The 19,855-nt window shown below is 49.0% G+C and overlaps 1 protein-coding gene across 1 annotated transcript in view; it reads right to left on the bottom strand.

The window, feature by feature from the left end:
* Window positions 1–332: 332 nt before the first annotated feature.
* Window positions 333–19,855, bottom strand: part of WNT11 (Wnt family member 11) — a 55,228-nt gene continuing 35,705 nt past the window's right edge. The window contains exons 3-6 of the mRNA XM_066620259.1: window positions 15,844–16,079; window positions 12,997–13,274; window positions 12,089–12,381; window positions 333–1,240 (exon numbers count right to left, since the gene is read on the bottom strand). Coding sequence (XP_066476356.1) covers window positions 1,066–1,240; window positions 12,089–12,381; window positions 12,997–13,274; window positions 15,844–16,079 — 982 coding nt within the window. The 3' untranslated portion in view covers window positions 333–1,065. The remainder of the gene's footprint in view (window positions 1,241–12,088; window positions 12,382–12,996; window positions 13,275–15,843; window positions 16,080–19,855) is intronic.

Here is a 19,855-nt window from a genome sequence, read left to right as displayed (position 1 = left end):
AACACAGCCACGAGGACCAACCCAAGGCCACCCAGGTTGCAACCTCTGTTAAACATAAGTGCAGCAGGACTGCGGTTTGCCACAGACTTGGAACCAGTTGGAACTAGTGATGCCTGGGCTAAGCCCAACCCCTGGTGTGGTGGTTCCTGGGTCTTCAAATGGGATGCGGGAGGGAGCAACAGCCTCATCAAAGGAACTGATTGGCAGGTCACTGGGAAGCAGCAGCGATTTGGAGCTCTAAACCCCCCTCCTCTTCTGCTTACTCACTGTTCAAAGCAGATATCTGGCTAAACCAGTGGCTGACCAGAGCAGCAGATTCAACTCTCAAGGAATGAAAGGACCATATTTTTTGGGAAGCAATGGTGCTTTTGTACTGCAGTGTTTTGTCTGTGCTGGACTTTGACTGTATCAATAAATTGATTGATTGATTGATTGGGAAGGGGCAAAGACTATGAGAATATGTCTTCCTTGGTCTCCTGCTGCCCACACACCCATCTAAAAAAGAAACTTCTTGTTAAGGGGGGGGCAGGGGAGAAAAGAGAACGCAAACCACTGCTGAAAAGAAAACAACGAAGCATTTCCTTGGTCAGAGATGAATGTCAGACTTCTCTCTGGGAGGTTGCATCTGTTGCTTTACAACATAAGGACAAATGCCTTCCTGTATTATTTTCATGCATTCTTATTCCCCCTCCCCCAAGAAAATGCCCCACCCTATCCCGCAGTAGCTCATTGAAGGCACTTGATCACTGGCTATCACAAAAGCCGAGCGTCAGTCGGCAACTACAAGACACGGTTTGGTTCTTTTGGTCTGTGTCCTCAACAGCAGCAACCCTGTTGAACGGATTTTTCAGCTCTTGCTTTTTCAAGGCTTGTTACTGAGAAGAGTAAAAGGTTCTGAAGTCACCATTCAAATGCCACAGCAGCTTTCAGCCTCGACTGTCTTTGCAGGCCAAGATGGTCATGTGTGGGAAAGATTTTCTCCTGTCCGAAATGCGCGTGGCAGAGCGCACGGCGTGGATTTCTCGGCTCCTGGGCACAGCAAGGAGAGCCGCGGGCGGCTGGCCCTCATTTGCACACGTATTTCTCAACAGTTCGCTCACATTTTTTGCAGGTGACGTAACAGCACCAGTGGTACTTGCAGTGGCACCGCTCCACCACCTTGTCCATGTAGGGGTTGTAGCCGCGGCCGCAGCACATCAGGTCGCAGCTGTCGCTGCCGTTGGAGGTTTTGTTGCATTGCCTGGAAGAGAGAAATAACACATGAGCCAAGCGCCCATGACTAGAATGCTGGATGACTCAGCCCATAACACAGTCCTACATACAGCGACCTGGGAGGAAGTCCCATTGAACTCAATGCAATTATTTCTGAGCAGTTACTGCCCAATGTCTCCACAAGCTCTCCACTGGCACCAGTGGTGTACTGGAGACGGTGGAAAGCACTAGGTTTTGTAGGGAGCCTCACTGTGGCATGCAAAAAGCCCTTCTCCTTCCGAGCCATTCTGGGCAGGGGGGGCAAAATGGAGGCATTTGCCTTTTCTCTGGGTCTTCTCTGGCATTTGACTGGCACAGATCCATGCAGACCTGTGCTGTTTAGCTAGTGCAAGTCTGAGTAGAGTAGTCATCGACATCAACGATTGTCGATGACTATAACACACTGTACATGGGGCCACTTGTGAAAAGTGTCTGGCAACACCTGCTAGTACAGGAGGTGGGGCTGTGAGGGTCTTGGAAGGTACCCAAAGTCAGGAGCCAAGACCCACCCTGTGGTACCATCTCCTTCTGGCTATGCTGCTGGTTGGGTGGCTTGCTCAGGGAGCCTTCCGAGGGCACCAGCATGCAGGTCTCTTGCTGTCTTGTGTGTTCCCTGGGGCATTTGGTGGGCCACTATGAGAAACAGGAAGCTGGACTAGCTGGGCCTATGGCCTGATCCAGTGGGGCTGTTCTTATGTTCTTAACTACAATTCCCAGGAAGCCTTGCAGGTCTCTTGTTATCTGGTGTGCTCCCTGGGGCATTTGGTGGGCCGCTGTGAGATACAGGAAGCTGGACTAGATGGGCCTATGGCCTGAGCCAGTGGGGCTGTTCTTATGTTCTTAACTACAATTCCCAGGAGGCCTTGCAGGTCTCTTGTTATCTGGTGTGCTCCCTGGGGCATTTGGTGGGCCACTATGAGAAACAGGATGCTGGACTAGCTGGGCCTATGGCCTGATCCAGTGGGGCTGTTCTTATGTTCTTAACTACAATTCCCAGGAGGCCTTGCAGGTCTCTTGTTATCTGGTGTGCTCCCTGGGGCATTTGGTGGGCCACTGTGAGATACAGGAAGCTGGACTAGATGGGCCTATGGCCTGATCCAGTGGGGCTGTTCTTAGGTTCTTAACTACAATTCCCAGGAAGCCTTGCAGGTCTCTTGTTATCTGGTGTGCTCCCTGGGGCATTTGGTGGGCCGCTGTGAGATACAGGAAGCTGGACTAGATGGGCCTATGGCCTGAGCCAGTGGGGCTGTTCTTATGTTCTTAACTACAATTCCCAGGAGGCCTTGCAGGTCTCTTGTTATCTGGTGTGCTCCCTGGGGCATTTGGTGGGCCACTATGAGAAACAGGATGCTGGACTAGCTGGGCCTATGGCCTGATCCAGTGGGGCTGTTCTTATGTTCTTAACTACAATTCCCAGGAGGCCTTGCAGGTCTCTTGTCATCCGCTGTGCTCCCTGGGGCATTTGGTGGGCTGCTGTGAGATACAGGAAGCTGGACTAGATGGGCCTGTGGCCTGATCCAGTGGGGCTGTTCTTATGTTCCCAGGAAGCCTTGCAGGTCTCTTGTTATCTGGTGTGCTCCTTGGGGCATTTGGTGGGCCACTCTGAGAGACAGGAAGCTGGGCTAGATGGGTCTATGGCCTGATCCAGCCTGGCTGTTCTTATGCCAACAGGTCCCTGTGCATGGTCAAGAGCTGACGACAGTGGGAAAGTTCTATTTCTCCGAGAAATGCCTTGGACACCTCGTCCAAAATCGCCTGGCAGTTGCTTGCTTTGGACTCGGCAATAATTTAACAGCAGATCAGGTTGGTGAAGAGGAGGAAGAGAGGAAAGCGGGGGGTGGGTGGGGGGGAAAGAGAGCTGGACTGTACCGCAGGCCACTCTGTTAATGGGTGGAAATGAGTCCAAAAAGATTTATATGAAATTCCTCATGAGGTAATGCTTTATGAGAAGTTATGGGATTAATGAAGTGCTGAGATCGTGTTCTTCTGCTGTCCTTTATTTATTTCTGACTCAGCCTGGTCTCCTGTTTGTTATTTCAGACTGGAGTTCCTCTCCAGATTCAACTTTTCCCCCCTCTCGCTTAAGCCTACCTTCTCATCACCCACTTTTTTTGTGCAGGGAGCGAGATACATGTAAATATTTACAGATCTCTGGAAAGCGCACCGAGGCATTCTTTGCAAGCGCTGCGCAAGCCAAGGCCCAGAGCCCACGGTTTGCGGCCACATGCTGTGTGTTTGTCTAGCATTAGGCTGAAGGCGTTGTTATACACACACCCCTAGGAGCCAGGACGGCCTCCAGCAGGAAGCACAATCCCTCCTACACAAATTAGTCAAGAAGATAAATATTTGGAGCAAAGGTTCATAGGCCTATATAGGTGTAAGGGAGGACTGAAGGGTTTAGTAAATGGGTGAACTGCTTTTTGGACCAACCCCTTGAGAATTCTCTTAAGAAGCGCAGGGGGAGGACACTTCTGGAGCAAGAAAGCAGCAGGCCTGAGAGGTGTTTAATGCCTCCCCAGTTACCGCTTCTCCTCTGCACCCTTTCCCCTTCGACATTTTTTTCCCAATAAGAGCAAAGTGCCTAGGAACCCCGGCAGGCTAAAAAGGTCTTGAAGGATCAAGTGATATGCTGACCATAAGAACCCCAGTGGATCATCCCCATGAAGTCTAGCATCCTGCTTCCACCTCCGTTTTACTCCCACTGCCAGGAATGGCTCCGAAGGGGATGGGCTACTTGCATGCCATAGTGAGGCTCCCTGCAAAACTTAGTGCTTTGCACCCCCTCTAGCTACGCCACTAAACTACAGGTAGAAACTTCTCACCTTCTCCTCTCATGCATGGAGAAGGGACTATATGAGTTTGTGGTTGCTTGTGCACCCAATGGCAAACTAGTTTAAAAAAAAAGAGGAATGCAGCCATTGTCTCAGTAGAAAAAAGCTTGCAGTTCCTTTGCACATCCAGCTCACAGCTCTCTAATCTAAAGGGGATGCCTGTCCAAATGGTTGATATTGATGTTCTGATTGCCCGTGAAATGATTTAGAAACAGTCCCCTTTCAACCGAGTGTCCCTCTCTGTTCTCTTTCCTAACCCTCCTTCTTCTCAGAAATTGCTTTCTAATCTGGTCCCACATTATAATAATGTAGTATGAATCTTCCAGGAAGAAGTCAGGGTTTTTTTTTTGGGGGGGGGGATCTTAAACTGAATGGCCTTGTTCAAAAAATGAGTTTCTCCTTACAAGGAAGTTCCATCCGCAATCTGAGGAGAAACCAGCTTTCTCTCGGGTAAATAGGCATTAATTATTAATACCCATAAATCTACAGAGCTTCTTCATTACTCAATTTCTGCCGAGATTTATTTTCCTCCCCAGATCATTTTTCTCTGGCTTAACAAGGCTGTGGCAGAGATAACCGTAAGATGGGAGCCATCCATCTCTGCTTGCTGGCCCATCACAAACCACATTCTCAAGACAGACACCCATTAAATGCAACGTAAATGACTGGCTCTCAATCTAGGCTTGTACAATGTGAATGTTTACAGATCAGGGATGATTTTGGTAGAATCCAAGAGAGCAGAACCTGTTCGCAAGAACTCCAGTTACTTTTTGGAATTTGAATGCTCCCCAAAGCTTGGGTGTGTTTCAAGTTCTGGACTTTAGTTCATGCCTGGTTCCAGTTTCAACATTTTTTTTTTTTTTGTTAAAAAGAAAAATAATAATAAAGCGTAAACGAAACCAGGTTCATTTTCCAACATGGCCCCAGGATCACTGAGAATGAGTCCCCAGCTTCTCCCAAAACACTTCCAACAACCTCATGCCCACATTTTTTTGCTGAACTCAGCAGTTTCAGTCACTCGGTCCCCTTCAGGAATTCACACTTAGGGGAAGGAATGAAAGGAGCCTAACTGGAGAATTATAGAAGGCCAAAGTGGCAGAATCCTACGGGGGTTGCCAATCCACCCACCTGCTGTGGGAAATGGAGCCCTACAGTGGATGATGCAGCTCTCTATACAATTGTAGGCAACTGAACACTTCCAGAATTAGCCCTGGTTTGCTTTTTAAGAGGTCAAACATTTGCAGCAATGACTAGGATGCAGGGATTTCCCACATTCTTATTGCTAAGAGCATTTATACACCACTTTTGTTCACTTTGTGAACAAAAAAATAGTTCACAAAGCAGTTTACATAGCAAAATCAATCAACTAAGGATCCCCAGACCCCAAAGGGCTCCCAGTCTATAAAGAGGTGCAGAAAAGACACCGGCAAAAGCCACTGGGAAAGACGTCATGCTTTGGTGGGACAGTTGATCTCCCACGTTAAGTACAAGGAAACATCACTTTAGAAAGTGCCCAGTTAGCAAGGTTTCACCCCCTTTTCTTTTCCCTTCCTTCATCTTTCTTTTTTCTTTCTAATATTCAGCTTTCCAACATACCTGGGAAGCCGACTCAATTGCCCTGCTGCATTCCAAAGACATTGGGTTAAACAGGGCTCCAGGCTCTGCATGAGTACATGAAGCCACCTCAGATGGAGTCAAACCAGCAGTCCATCCAACCCACTATTATTGGCTCTGTAAGCTCTTAAGTTCTGGGTCTTTCCCACCACCCAAGATCTTTTTAAGTGGGGACTGAACCTGAGGCCACAAGCAGTTCTTCAAGATAGCTTCACGCATTACAGCCGCCATATGGGGGATGTATGATGTCACGAAGACATTGTAGCCATCTCTAAATGCAGACTGAGCACTTTGATAAACAAAAGTCGGCACTGTGCGCAAGACTGCTGACCACATGAAGACAGTTGTTACAACTGCTCTAGCCCTTAGAAATCATGATCGGACACAAAGGGTGTGTTTGTGTTTTCAGAACCACTGCAAATGACTAACTGGGATGTTCTCCTCTGCAAGACCTGCTCAAATGAATGGGAGCTGAGTGAGGGTTCAGTAGTGCTCCCATTCTTTTCATAAGAACATAAGAACAGCCCCACTGGATCAGGCCATAGGCCCATCTAGTCCAGCTTCCTGTATCTCACAGCGGCCCACCAAATGCCCCAAGGAGCACACCAGATAACAAGACACCTGCATCCTGGTGCCCTCCCTTGCATCTGACATTCTGACATAGCCCATTTCTAAAATCAGGAGGTTGCGCATACACATCATGGCTTGTACCCCGTAATGGATTTCAACATCCCGTAATTTCAACATCCCACAGGACCGTGTCCACTTCTTTTTGTCTCACTGTCCCAGGATGGAATAGACATCTGTTGCCTTTTCTCCAGGCATCAATGCAAACCACAGAAAGTGACAAACTCTGGCTTAACTGACAACCAGATGGCCATCCTAGAGAGACTGGACCCGGCAGGCCCCATTTCCACTCATGGGCAGCAAAACATGCGAGTCTGCCTGCTAATGGATTTGGCAGAAAGCTTATCAGTCTTTCCTGACTGTTACAAATCTGAGCCACTCTTTCAAAATTAGGTCTGTATTACGTGTTTCTGGCAAATCTATCCCTGAATATTTCACCCATAAACATCTTTCCAAGGAATTCTGCAGAAAGCAAAGCAATCTTTTATAGATCAAAATCTTTTTTTTCCTTTTTCCTTTTAAGAGAAGACTTTTTAAAATGAAAGAACTGAAGTAAAGATAGAATCAAGAGGCGTGGACATTTTGTTGGGGTGTGCGTAGAAACACAACAGGGCTCTATTGTTTTTTGTTGCTGGTCCGTTTAAACCCATTCCTTTGGGGACCCTTTCAGTGAATCCTGATTTAGAATCTCATTCATTTGGACTTAAAAGAAGAAGTCTTACTAAACGGTACCTTTTGCTATTACGAGTGTTGGCACTGGCAGGAGCTACAACATGTAGCCGTCTACTGATAGGCACTATCTTGAACTCTGATTCTGGAAAAGGGGTCCACTGCACTGGGGTTTCAGTTGTGACTGGGCACCCAGACGCACAGAAAGAAAGAGGTCCCGTTCACACAACAACCTGTGAACCACAAGCACCCACAAACACACCTGCTTGCTCGCTCACTCTCGTGTCTGATTTTATTCAATCATCATCATGTTGTTGTTGGCAACCTTCAGTCTCGAAAGACTCTGGTGTCGCGCTCTGAATGGTGGTTCTGGAACAGCGTCTAGTGTGGCTGAAAAGGCCGATTCGGGAGTGACAATCCCTTCCACACTGGGAGCAAGTGTAGTCTGTCCCCCTGGCTATGGGCCTTCCTTCTTTGCCTCAGTCTGCTGGCCAAGTGTCTCTTCAAACTGGGAAAGGCCATGCTGCACAGCCTGCCTCCAAGCGGGCCGCTCAGAGGCCAGGGTTTCCCACTTGTTGAGGTCCATCCCTAAGGCCTTCAGATCCCTCTTGCAGATGTCCTTGTATCGCAGCTGTAGTCTACCCGTAGGGCGCTTTCCTTGCACGAATTCTCCATAGAGGAGATCCTTTGGGATCCGGCCATCATCCATTCTCACGACATGACCGAGCCAACGCAGGCATCTCTGTTTATTGCTTTTATTCAATAGCAGCTGGGAATGCCTTCCCCTGTGTCACTGGTGCTTACCGTTCTTGTGCACCATGACTCTTTGTGTTCTCAGATTGGGACGACACAATGCCCTAGTGGGCATTGCACCTGGATTTCTGGGCAGATGCAACTGACAGGAGCATTGTGTCATCCTGATCTGGGGTCACAAAGAGCTGCGACACGTTGGAACGGTAAGCTATGCTCACAGAGTGGAGAGCTTAATTCAGCACAAACCCTGGATCCGGCCCACTGGCTGAGGTTTGGAGGGATCTGTTCAATAGCAGACATGAACAAGAAAGCCACGGTCAGACCGTGACTAAGGGGGGCAGAAGAAGGGACTCTACCCCCCACAGCCTCTCCCCCTAGGGAAGTGATTTTCAACCTTTTTCTTCTCATGGCACACTGACAAGGCACTCAAATGGTCAAGGCACACCATCACGTTTTTGACAATTGACAAGGCACACCATGTTACCACTGGAGGCTCACATCTCCCATTGGCCCTATTAATAAATGACCTTCCCCCAAATTCCTGTGGCACATCTATGGACCACTCACGGCACACCAGTGTGTCATGGCACAGTGGTTGAAAATGGCTGCTCGGTGGTCTTCTCCTCTTATGATGTCACTTCCGGCTTCTGGGAGACTCTTCTTGGTTCTACAGCTCTGTTTTTAGGACAACTGTCTGCAGTAACAAATTGTGTGTCCCTCTTCTTCCGCCGACTGTCAGCAGAGGAAGAGGAACAGACAATTCATTACTACAGGCAGCTGATCTAGAACTCGTACAAGGAACTCGTGCAAGGAAAGCGCCCTACAGGTAGACCACAGCTGCGATACAAGGACATCTGCAAGAGGGATCTGAAGGCCTTAGGAGTGGACCTCAACAGGTGGGAAACCCTGGCCTCTGAGCGGCCCGCTTGGAGGCAGGCTGTGCAGCATGGCCTTTCCCAGTTTGAAGAGACACTTGGCCAACAGTCTGAGGCTAAGAGGCAAAGAAGGAAAGCCCATAGCCAGGGAGACAGACCAGGGACAGACTGCACTTGCTCCCAGTGTGGAAGGGATTGTCACTCCCGAATCGGCCTTTTCAGCCACACTAGACGCTGTTCCAGAACCACCATTCAGAGTGTGATACCAGAGTCTTTCGAGACTGAAGGTTGCCAACATGATGATCTAGAAACAAAGCTGCAGAACCCAGAAGAGTTTTTTCAGCTATTTTCATCTGCTGTGCTCCTTTTGCCCTTGGCACACCTGTGGACCTTTCATGGAACACCAATTTTCTGCAGCACACCAGTTGAAAATCGCTGCCCTACAGGATGCACCTCAGTAGTCTTTTCTGTCTTGGACAGATGTACAAAACTCTTCAGTGATGTAAAAGATTTTGCAGGGAGAAAAAGAAAGAAAACAAATGGAGAGCAAACAGTAACAGGTCCTGGACTATAGGGCAAACTCTCCCCTTCCCCGCCCTATACCCATAGCCAACTGCATAAAAAAAAAACCTGAATACATCTTAGAGAGTGTTGATGATTCATCCCAGTTCATCTGGAGGCTATTTTAAGTCTGTGCTGAAGCTGTAAAACCACTAATACCACTAGTTAATCCATTAGTGTTCACAGAAGTGGTTGAAAGTGGGATAGCGAGGAAGGGTGGGGCAGAACTTAAAAGACCATGCCCTGGCTGCAGTGCAGGTCCAACACTTCCCATTTGGCAATCCTCAGAGACCCATTTGCAGGCAACTAGAAAGGAAAAACCCTTTTATTCTGCTAGCCAAAAATGAGAGTAAATGGAGAAAACATGGAAGCATCACAAAATGGGGGGTGGGCTGTAGGGGGGGAGAGAGAGAGAGAGAGAGAGAGAGAGAGAGAGAGAAGAAGAAGCATACTTTAGGACATAATCTGAAATCACTTCAAGTGCTTTAAGGAAAATGGATCTGTTTTAGAGGCAATGGCAAAACCTTCTGAAAGTGGAAGTTTAAATGGCATGAAATATTAAGAACGCCTCGGGGACTCATGAAGCTATTTGGACCATTTCCATATGAACATTACACTCTTTATGTGTGGGAGGTGTGAACTAGATTTTTATATACATTCACACACACACACATTATATATATCCTTCGACTCCTGGCTGGAAAGGTATTTTTCCCTCTCCTGCAAAGCTACCTGAAACCAAGGCAGTTCATCAGTCCATCTAGTTCAGAACTATTTCCTTCAGAGGTTCGGATCAGAAGCATATCACTGACTCACTGCTGGATCCCAGTCACAAGCCTTTGTTTCCCCTTCATTAGGTTGTAGGGGTGTGCAAGACAATGTCTTCTGTGCTGTTATTCAATATGTTTTCATTATTAAAAAGCTGATCCATCCAGCCAGCCAGCCAGCCAGCCAATCTCAATAGCACTTGGGAGATTTGGAATCCTTATTTGTTTTGGGGACAAGGACCCCGAAACAAGAATCTGCAGATGCAGTGGCTCCCTTCCATTAGTGCTGCTGCTACAAACATGTTCTGACTCATTGAGACTAGTTGGGATTGGAGCACTCGGTGGAGCAACAGTTTGCAGAGGGTGGTAGGTAGATGGGCTGAGGCTTGTTCATTCCCCATCTGTCTAAGGGTGCTCAAAGGTGTCACTCCATGTGACCATTTCAGGTCATTTCATGGCAAGGCTGGCTGTGGTCCCAAGGCAAATATCCTCCCCCCAATGCCTAAAGGTTCTGAGTGCTCCCAAAAACTGACTGATGCTACAAAGCTAGAAAAAGGAGATTTGGGCTGCAATTTTAATAACATTTCCTGGGAGTAAACCGCAGGGACTTGACTTAATTGGTTGGCAACCTTCAGTCTCGAAAGACTATGGTATAAGCCTACAGCACCTGGTAATCCCAGGCAGTCTCCCATCCAAGTACTAACCAGGCCTGACCCTGCTTAGCTTCCAAGATCAGACAAGATCAGGCATGTGCAGGGTAACAGTTAAGGGACTTAATTTTGAATAGATAAGCATAGGGTTCCACATGGCCTATCATGGTCACCCCATGGATAGCCAAGGGCATCCTCCTGTCCTACCTCCTTCACACTTCCCTTAAAATGAAAAGAATCAGCCAAGCAAATAACTTTGGGATACAAGACAGCAATGCTTTACTGTCTTGCCTGACTGCTCAATGCAGTTTTGCCTGACTGCTCAAGGAAGCGATTCAAGATGACAACAAGAAAGAAAGAAGGAAAAGAAGAGGATGGTTAGGAATGTGGTTGTGTTCAACTGGACATTTCTGAAAGGCAGAAATCTGACTGGGAATTTAACCAGGATATGACTTCCACAGAACAAATAAATATGTGTCCAGGGATGCTGGGATGATGGCTTTGCACAAACCCCAAACACTTTGGACTTAAGTGGGGTTAGGCTGTCTCCAGGCCAGATGGAGGGTTGCTTTGGGACCTCTAGCCCCCAAACATGAATCCTTTTGTCTGGCCGCAGGCATAGGTTGAGATGCCTCAAAGATGGCATAGGTTGAGATGCCTCAAAGATGGCAAGGAGGAGACTAAGAAAACACCATTTAATTGAGGAGGAGGTGCAGCAGTGTGGGGTCAAAGTGGACCTGACAGCTGAGTCCCATGTGTCAAGCAAAAGGGATCTACAAAACACTGGGAACCCGTTCTCAGAATCCAAGGTGTTTCAGACACCAGTCTTTTGGGCATCTCTTGGACGCCCAAAGGTGAAGGTGACTGATTTGTATACACCGATGCGTATTTAAAGGGGCTACTAGCTAGTGATATTCTCGGCATCACCTGGCAGGACAAAGTTCCTAACAACACAGTCCTGGAACGTGCTGGAATCCCTAGCATGTATGCACTGCTGAAACAGAGACGCCTGCGTTGGCTCGGTCATGTTGTGAGAATGGATGATGGCCGGATCCCAAAGGATCTCCTCTATGGTGAACTCGTGCAAGGAAAGCGCCCTACAGGTAGACCACAGCTGCGATACAAGGACATCTGCAAGAGGGATCTGAAGGCCTTAGGAGTGGACCTCAACAGGTGGGAAACCCTGGCCTCTGAGCGTCCCGCTTGGAGGCAGGCTGTGCAGCATGGCCTTTCCCAGTTTGAAGAGACACTTGGCCAGCTGTCTGAGGCTAAGAGGCAAAGAAGGAAGGCCCATAGCCAGGGAGACAGACCAGGGACAGACTGTACTTGCTCCCGGTGTGGAAGGGATTGTCATTCCCGGATTGGCCTTTTCAGCCACACTAGACGCTGTTCCACTACCACCATACCAGAGTCTTTCGAGACTGAAGGTTGCCAGCTAACTAGCTAAGAGACATTAGGAAAGACAGACATTCTGCCAGGAAGGTATTTACCTGTCTTGAGTACCATGTGATCCCACTTTCTCATTCTTCATGCAGAAATCTGGGGAACTTTGCAGGTAAACCAACTCAGTCTCTTTTACTGGGCGGATATCAAGATCCTTGGGGACGAGATGCTTGCGGGTTCCCATGGGGCGATGCACCACCTTTGTCGCTGAAAGGTACTTGTTTTTTAAGTCCTGAGCAATGTCTCTCAGCTCCTGGAGCCCCCTCCAGCAAGTCTTGATAGAGCAGGAGCCAGAGACACCGTGACACTTGCATTTCATTTCCAGTGATGCTTTCAGGGCCTGCAGAAATAGCAACAGAAGGATTCTGAAGTTAAGTGTGACTGTCCTGCTTTGCCCACAAGCCTGTTTCCCCCTTCCCTTCTAAGGCATGTTAAGAGGGATACTACATGTCCACAGTGGGTTCCAGGAGGCGGCTGCAGGACCAGGACCACAGTGATACTGCTGCAGTGATGGAGACTGCAAGACAGCTGCTGCAGCTGCCTCTTCCTCCTCGGGCAAGTTGGGGCAAGTTGGGCAGTGCTTGGCTCCTGGTTCCATAATCTGTGGTTCCTGAGACTTTATGATGCCCATCTCAGGAGGCTGTCTGCACAAGCCCCACCAAAGTGCCTGGGAGCTGTGCGAGGGAGAGAACCTCATGCTGGGGGAGGGTGTATCTATGGGCCAGGTCTGTCTGGTCTTCCTCCCTGTTCTCTTCTGGGCACCCAGAATCTGTCACCTGAGCTAGCCACCTCCACTGGCCCCTTGGCAGGGCCACATCTGCCCAGAGTGATCAAGGGGGCCTCTCTGAGCACAGGACCACCCCACTGTTGACTCATAATGAGCTCCAAGGCTGCCATCCCTCACAAACCCCGGACGATGTTTGCATAATGACAATAACTCTCTTGGATTGGTTACCTGTCTCCCTACTTCACTGTTGTGCAGATGCATCAGCTTATTGGCTTGTGATCCTGATTTTTTCATCTTCATGGGAGCATCTGAAAATTTGGACCCCATGACAAGACCATAGTTGAGGTTGTCAGCACATCCTCCCCAGCGATACCCAGGTCCAGGTGTCTCACCTGGGATGGGACCACAGGAGCAGCCAGGGAGGTCCCCGGTGGTGCAGGCTCTGGCAATGGTGTGGCTGATGGCTGCAGCGGAGAGGGCATACACAAAAGCAGACTCCCTGGTACCTGAAACACAGGAAGACAGACCATGCCGGGCATCAGTGGGTCCCGTGGGTCCCAAATCCACTTTCAGAAATGTCCATATGCAAGGCCGGCTGAAGCTACTGGGCTGCCACTCCTTCCCTCCCAGTACCCACCCCCCCCCGCCCACACACCCCTTTCCTGTTTCCTTCCTCCATGAGGGCTCCTTCTTCTTGCCCTCTTGCTTCTTCCTCTTTTAAAGAGCCTGGTGGAGGAAGGGCCAAAGCGAGGGAACCGCACTGCTGCGCTCCAAGGACTGGAACACAGTGATTTCATGCCATCCCCCATGTGGCTCTTTAATTCTAGCAGCAAATGTGAAGTATGCTGCAGTGGTGTAGCTGGAGGGGGGCAGAGCACTCAGTCTGGTGGGGAGGCTCAGTGGGGCGGGCAAGCTGCCCCTCCCTGCCCGGCAGGGGGAGCAAAATGGAGCCGTACGGACATCCCCCATTTGGCTCTTTAATTCTAGCAGGAAATGTGAAGTATGCTGCAGTGGTGTAGCTGGAGGGGGGCAGAGCACTCAGTCTGGTGGGGAGGCTCAGTGGGGCAGGCAAGCTGCCCCTCCCTGCCCGGCAGGGGGAGCAAAATGGAGCCGTACGGACATCCCCCATTTGGCTCTTTAATTCTAGCAGAAAATGTGAAGTATGCTGCAGTGGCGTAGCTGGAGGGGGGCAGAGCACTCAGTCTGGTGGGGAGGCTCAGTGGGGCGGGCAAGCGGCCGCTCCCTGCCTGGCGGGGGGAGCCGCTTGCCCGGACTGAGTGCTCCGCCCCCCTCCAGCTACGCCACTGGCATGCTGGGAGCAATCCTGGTGTGCTCTGCATTTCTTGCTCTGCTTACAAAGCCCACACAAAGGAAGGTCAAGGTTCTGTCCATGGTGGTGGTGGTGGTGGTGGGGTGAGACAGCATGCATCTGTCTGCTGCCCCATCTGCTCCCCCCAAATCCACTGCCTGATTCAAATGGTTCACTTAATGGACAGGCTGGCCTTGTCCACCTGAGACCCGTTGAGCAGGATGGTGGGCTCGCAGCTTAACCAGGGAGCACAGGGGTCAAAATGACTCTCGTAAAGAGCTAACTATTTCTCTCCTTCCTTTCAAAGGCCCCGGCCAACCTGTGTTTTTGGCACCAAGACACTTTGACTTGCTGCTGTTTCCCAGGTAGCTAAGGAAGCAGTGCTGGGTATGAAGGTTTATTGGGTTGGTGGGGGGGGGGTGTCAGTGACTTTTAGCATATGAACATAAGAAGAGCCCTGGTTCAGGCCAAAGCGGGCTCATCTAGTCCAGCATCCTGTTTCCACAGTGGCCCACCAGCTGCCTCTGGGAAGTCACAAGCAGGAGGAGGTGCCATACATCTCTCCTTCATCACTGTCCTCCAGCAGCCCCTGATCCTAGAGGTAGCACACAAAGCCACCATGATTAGTAGCCAGGGATATTCCTGTCTTCCAAGAATTTGTCCAACCCCCCTTTAAAGCCATCCAAGCTAGAGGCCAAGATGACATCTTGTGGCAATGAATGCCACAGGTTAATTATGTGGCTTGTGACAAACTGCCTGCTTTTGTCTATCCTAAATTTTCTGCCATTCCATTTTATTAGATGACCCTTGCTTCTATAAGGGGGTCTACTGGCAAGGGAGTGTTCCATCCTGTTCTTCATAGGGATAGCAGAGAACAGATATTAGTCCACGCAGCGGGACCTGGCCCACATGGAATAAGTAACATCTGGCCCACCATGTCCATAGATACACTGACACCTTCCTGGCAGCATTTCAGTCGAGTGTGGACACCTTGGAAAGGGAAAGGAGTCCCAGAGAGAATGTTCTATACTGAAGATGAAATCTGAATTCAATTCAGGAACATGAAATTTCGCCTCCAATTTAGAATTCGCATCGTCTACCATAAGTGGCATTTCTTGTTTACTCTGATTTTGCAAGCATCAAAAATGAAATCTTGGATGCTCTCAAGTAGCATCTAGTCCCAGCAACCTCCTGATGTACCCATCCAGAGGTCTTTTTGGAGCCAACAAGCTCCCGAGGCATCAAGGGGGTAGTCTCCTTCCCACAGTGCCCCCCAGGAGCTGGTATTGAGACATGAGCTGGCATTGAGAGAAATCTTGCCTCCCACACAGTCCTCATAAGAAACACCCATTGTTAATTTTTTCCTCCTCCATTCTTTTCTCTAATCCCCTTTTCACTGCCTGCAACACGGCAGTGAAATCCATAAGATGATCCTGTGCTACGGAAACACGAAATCACACGGCGTGCAAATGCTGTCAAACAGCCAATATTAGAGTGAACTATCAGAGTCTTGAAAGCAAACATCGTTGGATGTCCAAAGCAAATTTCAAGTCTGTGGCAAAAAATGGGCAAATAACTATGCTGAGAATGTGGTCACTTGGGGGAGCAAATTTTCTTGAGCTGCTCTAAACTATCAGCTGCTCATATCAGAGAGATGGATCAAGCTTGGATAATTGGCAGAATGAGGGCCCCCCCCCTCCCGGGTGGTACGTGAGTCGAGTGTCATTGCTCAGATTTCTGGGCGGTTCCAGAAATCTTCGCATTACCTCTCTCCAAATCCAGGAGGTAGTTGGGTGTCAACTCGATGGAAGAGCAATTCCACCGCATGTCGGAGAAGGCTTTGCGGCAGGTCTTGATCACCTCCCGGGCTGCCTGGATGATGGTCTGCATGAGCTCCAAGTTGCTGCGGCAAAGTTGCACTTGAGAGACTACCAGCCCTTCCAATTGCTTGCAGTGTTGCGTCTGGTTCAAGGCTAGAACCGACGGTGTCCTGAACAGGGCTCTGGAAAAAAAGAAGAAGCGGGGACACAGCAAATTCCCCTTAGTCGCTTTGGTAATCTGCAAACATTCCCGAGGAGCAGGTTTGGCACTTGTGAACCCCCCCTCCAGCAGTGTGCAAGATGCTTTCAAAGTCAATGCAAACTGGCAGGATTGCTAAATACCAGTGCCCAGATTAGGTTTTAATTGTAGTGCCTGTTTTCCTTTGAATAAATCAAAGGATCCAACAACAACAAAATAACAACTGCAAACAATTTTAAAAAAACAAAATATTACTTATTCGTCATAATAAGACAATAATTGCACATCAGGGGAGGAGCTCCAGTTCAGAGCCAGAGAACACAAATTGCAGTCCTGGATTTGAGCCCCACCATCTCCAGTCGGAAGATCAAGGTGCAGACCATGCGAAAGAGCCCGGCTTGAGACCCTGGAGAGCCACAGTCATTCAGAGTAGCCAATGGGCGAGTGAGACAGACTCTGGGCTGCCTCAGAATAGGTTAGCTTTATGTGTAAGCACAGCAGCAAATAACAAAAGCAGTCCACAAAAGAAGGGCACAGCCCCATCATAACCAGAGAAAAAGCAGCAACCAAAACCCATCAGAAACACTTAAAAGACACTGAAAAACACTTCAAAGATGGGGCCAGGTGGGCTTCCCTGGGGAGAGCCTTCCAGAAGGGTGGTGCCTGACTAAAAAAAGTCAGTCCCATCAGCTCCTTTCATCCAGTTCTACTCTCTGAAGTATTTCTGGGGTCAAGATTCATAAGATGCACATTTCTCATACTGGTCTGGGTAGAAGCTACCCACTTGTTATCCCACCTGCTGTCTGTTGAACCCTGACCACCCATTCACGCAAATGAATCACACTTTATCAGTGTTGGTACTAGAACCGGTTTATTAAACAGAATTCTTACTAGGCAGGGTTCTTAATGCAAGCCTGCAGCAGGGGAGTCCCCCAAAATTTTTAAAAATGGGGGAACTGGTTCTTCTCAAGGGATCAGTGTCAGTAAACAAGGCAGTTTATATCAAGCAGGGACTATTGGAGGCCATAAATCACTTGTCTGAAAGAAAATATTTCTTTACCCAGTGTGTCATTAGTCTGTGGAACTCCTTGCCACAGGATGCAGTGCTGTTATCTGGCCTAGATGCCTTTAAAGGGGAACGGGACAGATTTCTGGAGGAAAAGTCCATTACAGGTTACAAGCCAAGATGGGTATATGCAACCTCCTGATTTTGGAAGTAGGCTACCTCAGAACACCAGATGCAAGGGAAAGCACCAGGTTGCAGGTCTCTTGTTGTCTTGAGTGATCCCTGAGGCATCTGATGGGTCACTGTGAGAAACAGGAAGCTGGACTAGATGGGCCTTTGGCCTGATCCAGTGGGGCTCTTCTTAAGAAGTGTTCTTTTCCTTGTGAGTGAAAGTGCAGGCAACATTTTTACCAAAGCTCCTATACATTTGGAGGTCTATCAGGGGACAGGTAAATCTCCTGGGCCTCAAAGTCTGGCTCACTGACTGCTGGTTGGCCATTTATGGCTTAGGCCGAGATGGTGGCCGGAGCAGAATTGCAGCTGGTGAACTGAGAGGAACTGGAAGGGGAATGGACATTTTGGCCAAGTTATCAAAGAGCTCATGCCAGGTTCATTCTGGAGCACAGCATCGTGAAAATGTCAAATTCTTTCCCAACCACCCACTCGGATCCTTCTGAAGCAGGAAGAGCACTTTCCTTTGCATCTTCTATAATCTAGCTTGCAGAGGCATAAGCCACCTCACTTGGGGTCATAAAATACATCTTTTTGAGCGCACAGCTGGAAAAGGACCCTCTTTCTAGTCCGCAGATGCTGTTGGCTTAGAAGGAAGGGTCCCTTTCTGGCTGCGTTAAAAGACATCCTCTCCCCTTCGCTCCACACCCATGTGAGTTCATTGGATGCCACCTCAGGCACCAAGGTGAATTTTCTTTGGTCATTAATGGACCCATTTTATGGGCGTGATTTATTCCTTGCCATAAGCAAACGGGGTACCTCACAGTCTCCGTTAAAAACCGGGATTAGAGAGGGGCTTAAGTCAGGCTCTTTGATCAGAGAACCCCTTATACAATTCCTTCTCGGTGGAATTCAAACCCACCCCACAAGAAGCTCTTACCTCAACATGGGGCTAAGCCGTTACCCACCCACCCACCTCTTCAAAGCCGCCTGTGGCCGCAAGTCCTGAGCGTTTGAGCTGGCAAAAAAGATGGCTCAGGCTGCCAGGCAGAACTTAAGAAAACAAGAAAGGAGAGAACAGTCTGGGGTGAGGTGGCTTTCAGCAGACTGAAGGCCTGCTAGACTGTGGAACAGCCTGATGGGGCACCAGCCTTTTATGTTGTACATTTTCATGTGCAGTATTTATTTATGCGCCACTGAACAAAAATTGAAAAAGGTTGAATCAAGGTTTCTTCCAGGTTTGGGTGTGTGTGTGTGTGTGTGTGTGTGTGTGTGTGTGTGTGTGTACACACAGTGGCTTAGCTACAGGGGTGGTGGTGCAGTAAGTACTGTGGGTGCCACAATGCCCTGTAAGCGTTGTGGCACCACTGGAGCCATTCTGAGCAGCAACCGCAACATGCAGGAGTGCTCTGCCCGTTCCAGGCAGGCTCTGGTAGTGAGTGAGGGGAGCATTACACAATGTGTTGCACTCACGGTTCTTACTGCACCACCCCCCTAAAGCTACGCCACTGTGTGAACATCAATCCTGGAGGTGGAATGGCAGCACTAGGAAAAATTCCCGACCCAGCCTATGCTTTCATGATGTTGGCTCTTACACCCAACAGGCACAGGGGCAAACCTCTGCCTGGACCACAGCACCTTTTAGGGTGGTAATTTGTAGGCTGTGCAATGCGCATGTGTGCACCACAAAGGCGGGCATGTTGCGAACATAAATGTCTGCCTGTTGCACTGCCAAAAGGCTCTCTAATAAATGAACTGTAGGAATGACTGGAACCATTTTGCAGCGTTCAGAGCAGGGTGTCAGCCACAAGTTCCCCTGCCTTCATGTTATCACCTCTCATGCAAATGAGCCACCATTGCTTTGTTTCCATAAATGATCATATCACTGCACATTGCCTCAACCAGACTGCTTATCAGAGCAGGCCATTCTCGTTTTCTGGTGAACATTCTCACAGGTCTGCTCTTGTAACCTATTTGAGGATAGCAGTATATGGAAAGTGAGGGGATCACACCAGCTGATGCTGCCTTCTGAAGCTAAGAACATAAGAACATAAGAACAGCCCCGCTGGATCAGGGCATAGGCCCATCTAGTCCAGCTTCCTATATCTCACAGCGGCCCACCAAATGCCCCAGGGAGCACCCCAGATAACAAGACCTGCAAGGCCTCCTGGGAATTGTAGTTAAGAACATAAGAACAGCCCCACTGGATCAGGCCATAGGCCCATCTAGTCCAGCTTCCTGTATCTCACAGCTGCCCACCAAATGCCCCAGGGAGCACACCAGATAACAAGAGACCTCATCCTGGTGCCCTCCCCTACATCTGGCATTCTGACATAACCCATTTCTAAAATCAGGAGGTTGCGCATACACATGATGGCTTGTACCCTGTAATGGATTTTTCCTCCAGAAACTTGTCCAATCCCCTTTTAAAGGCGTCCATGCTAGACGCCATCACCACATCCTGTGGCAAGGAGTTACACAGACCAAGTACACACCGAGTAAAGAAATATTTTCTTTTGTCTGTCCTAACCCGCCCAACACTCAATTTTAGTGGATGTCCCCTGGTTCTGGTATTATGTGAG

Source organism: Tiliqua scincoides, chromosome 3 (assembly GCF_035046505.1).
Source record: "Tiliqua scincoides isolate rTilSci1 chromosome 3, rTilSci1.hap2, whole genome shotgun sequence".
Lineage (NCBI taxonomy): Eukaryota > Metazoa > Chordata > Lepidosauria > Squamata > Scincidae > Tiliqua > Tiliqua scincoides.
The sequence above is the reverse complement of the archived record's forward strand: the minus strand, read 5'-3'. Positions and strand labels throughout refer to the sequence as shown.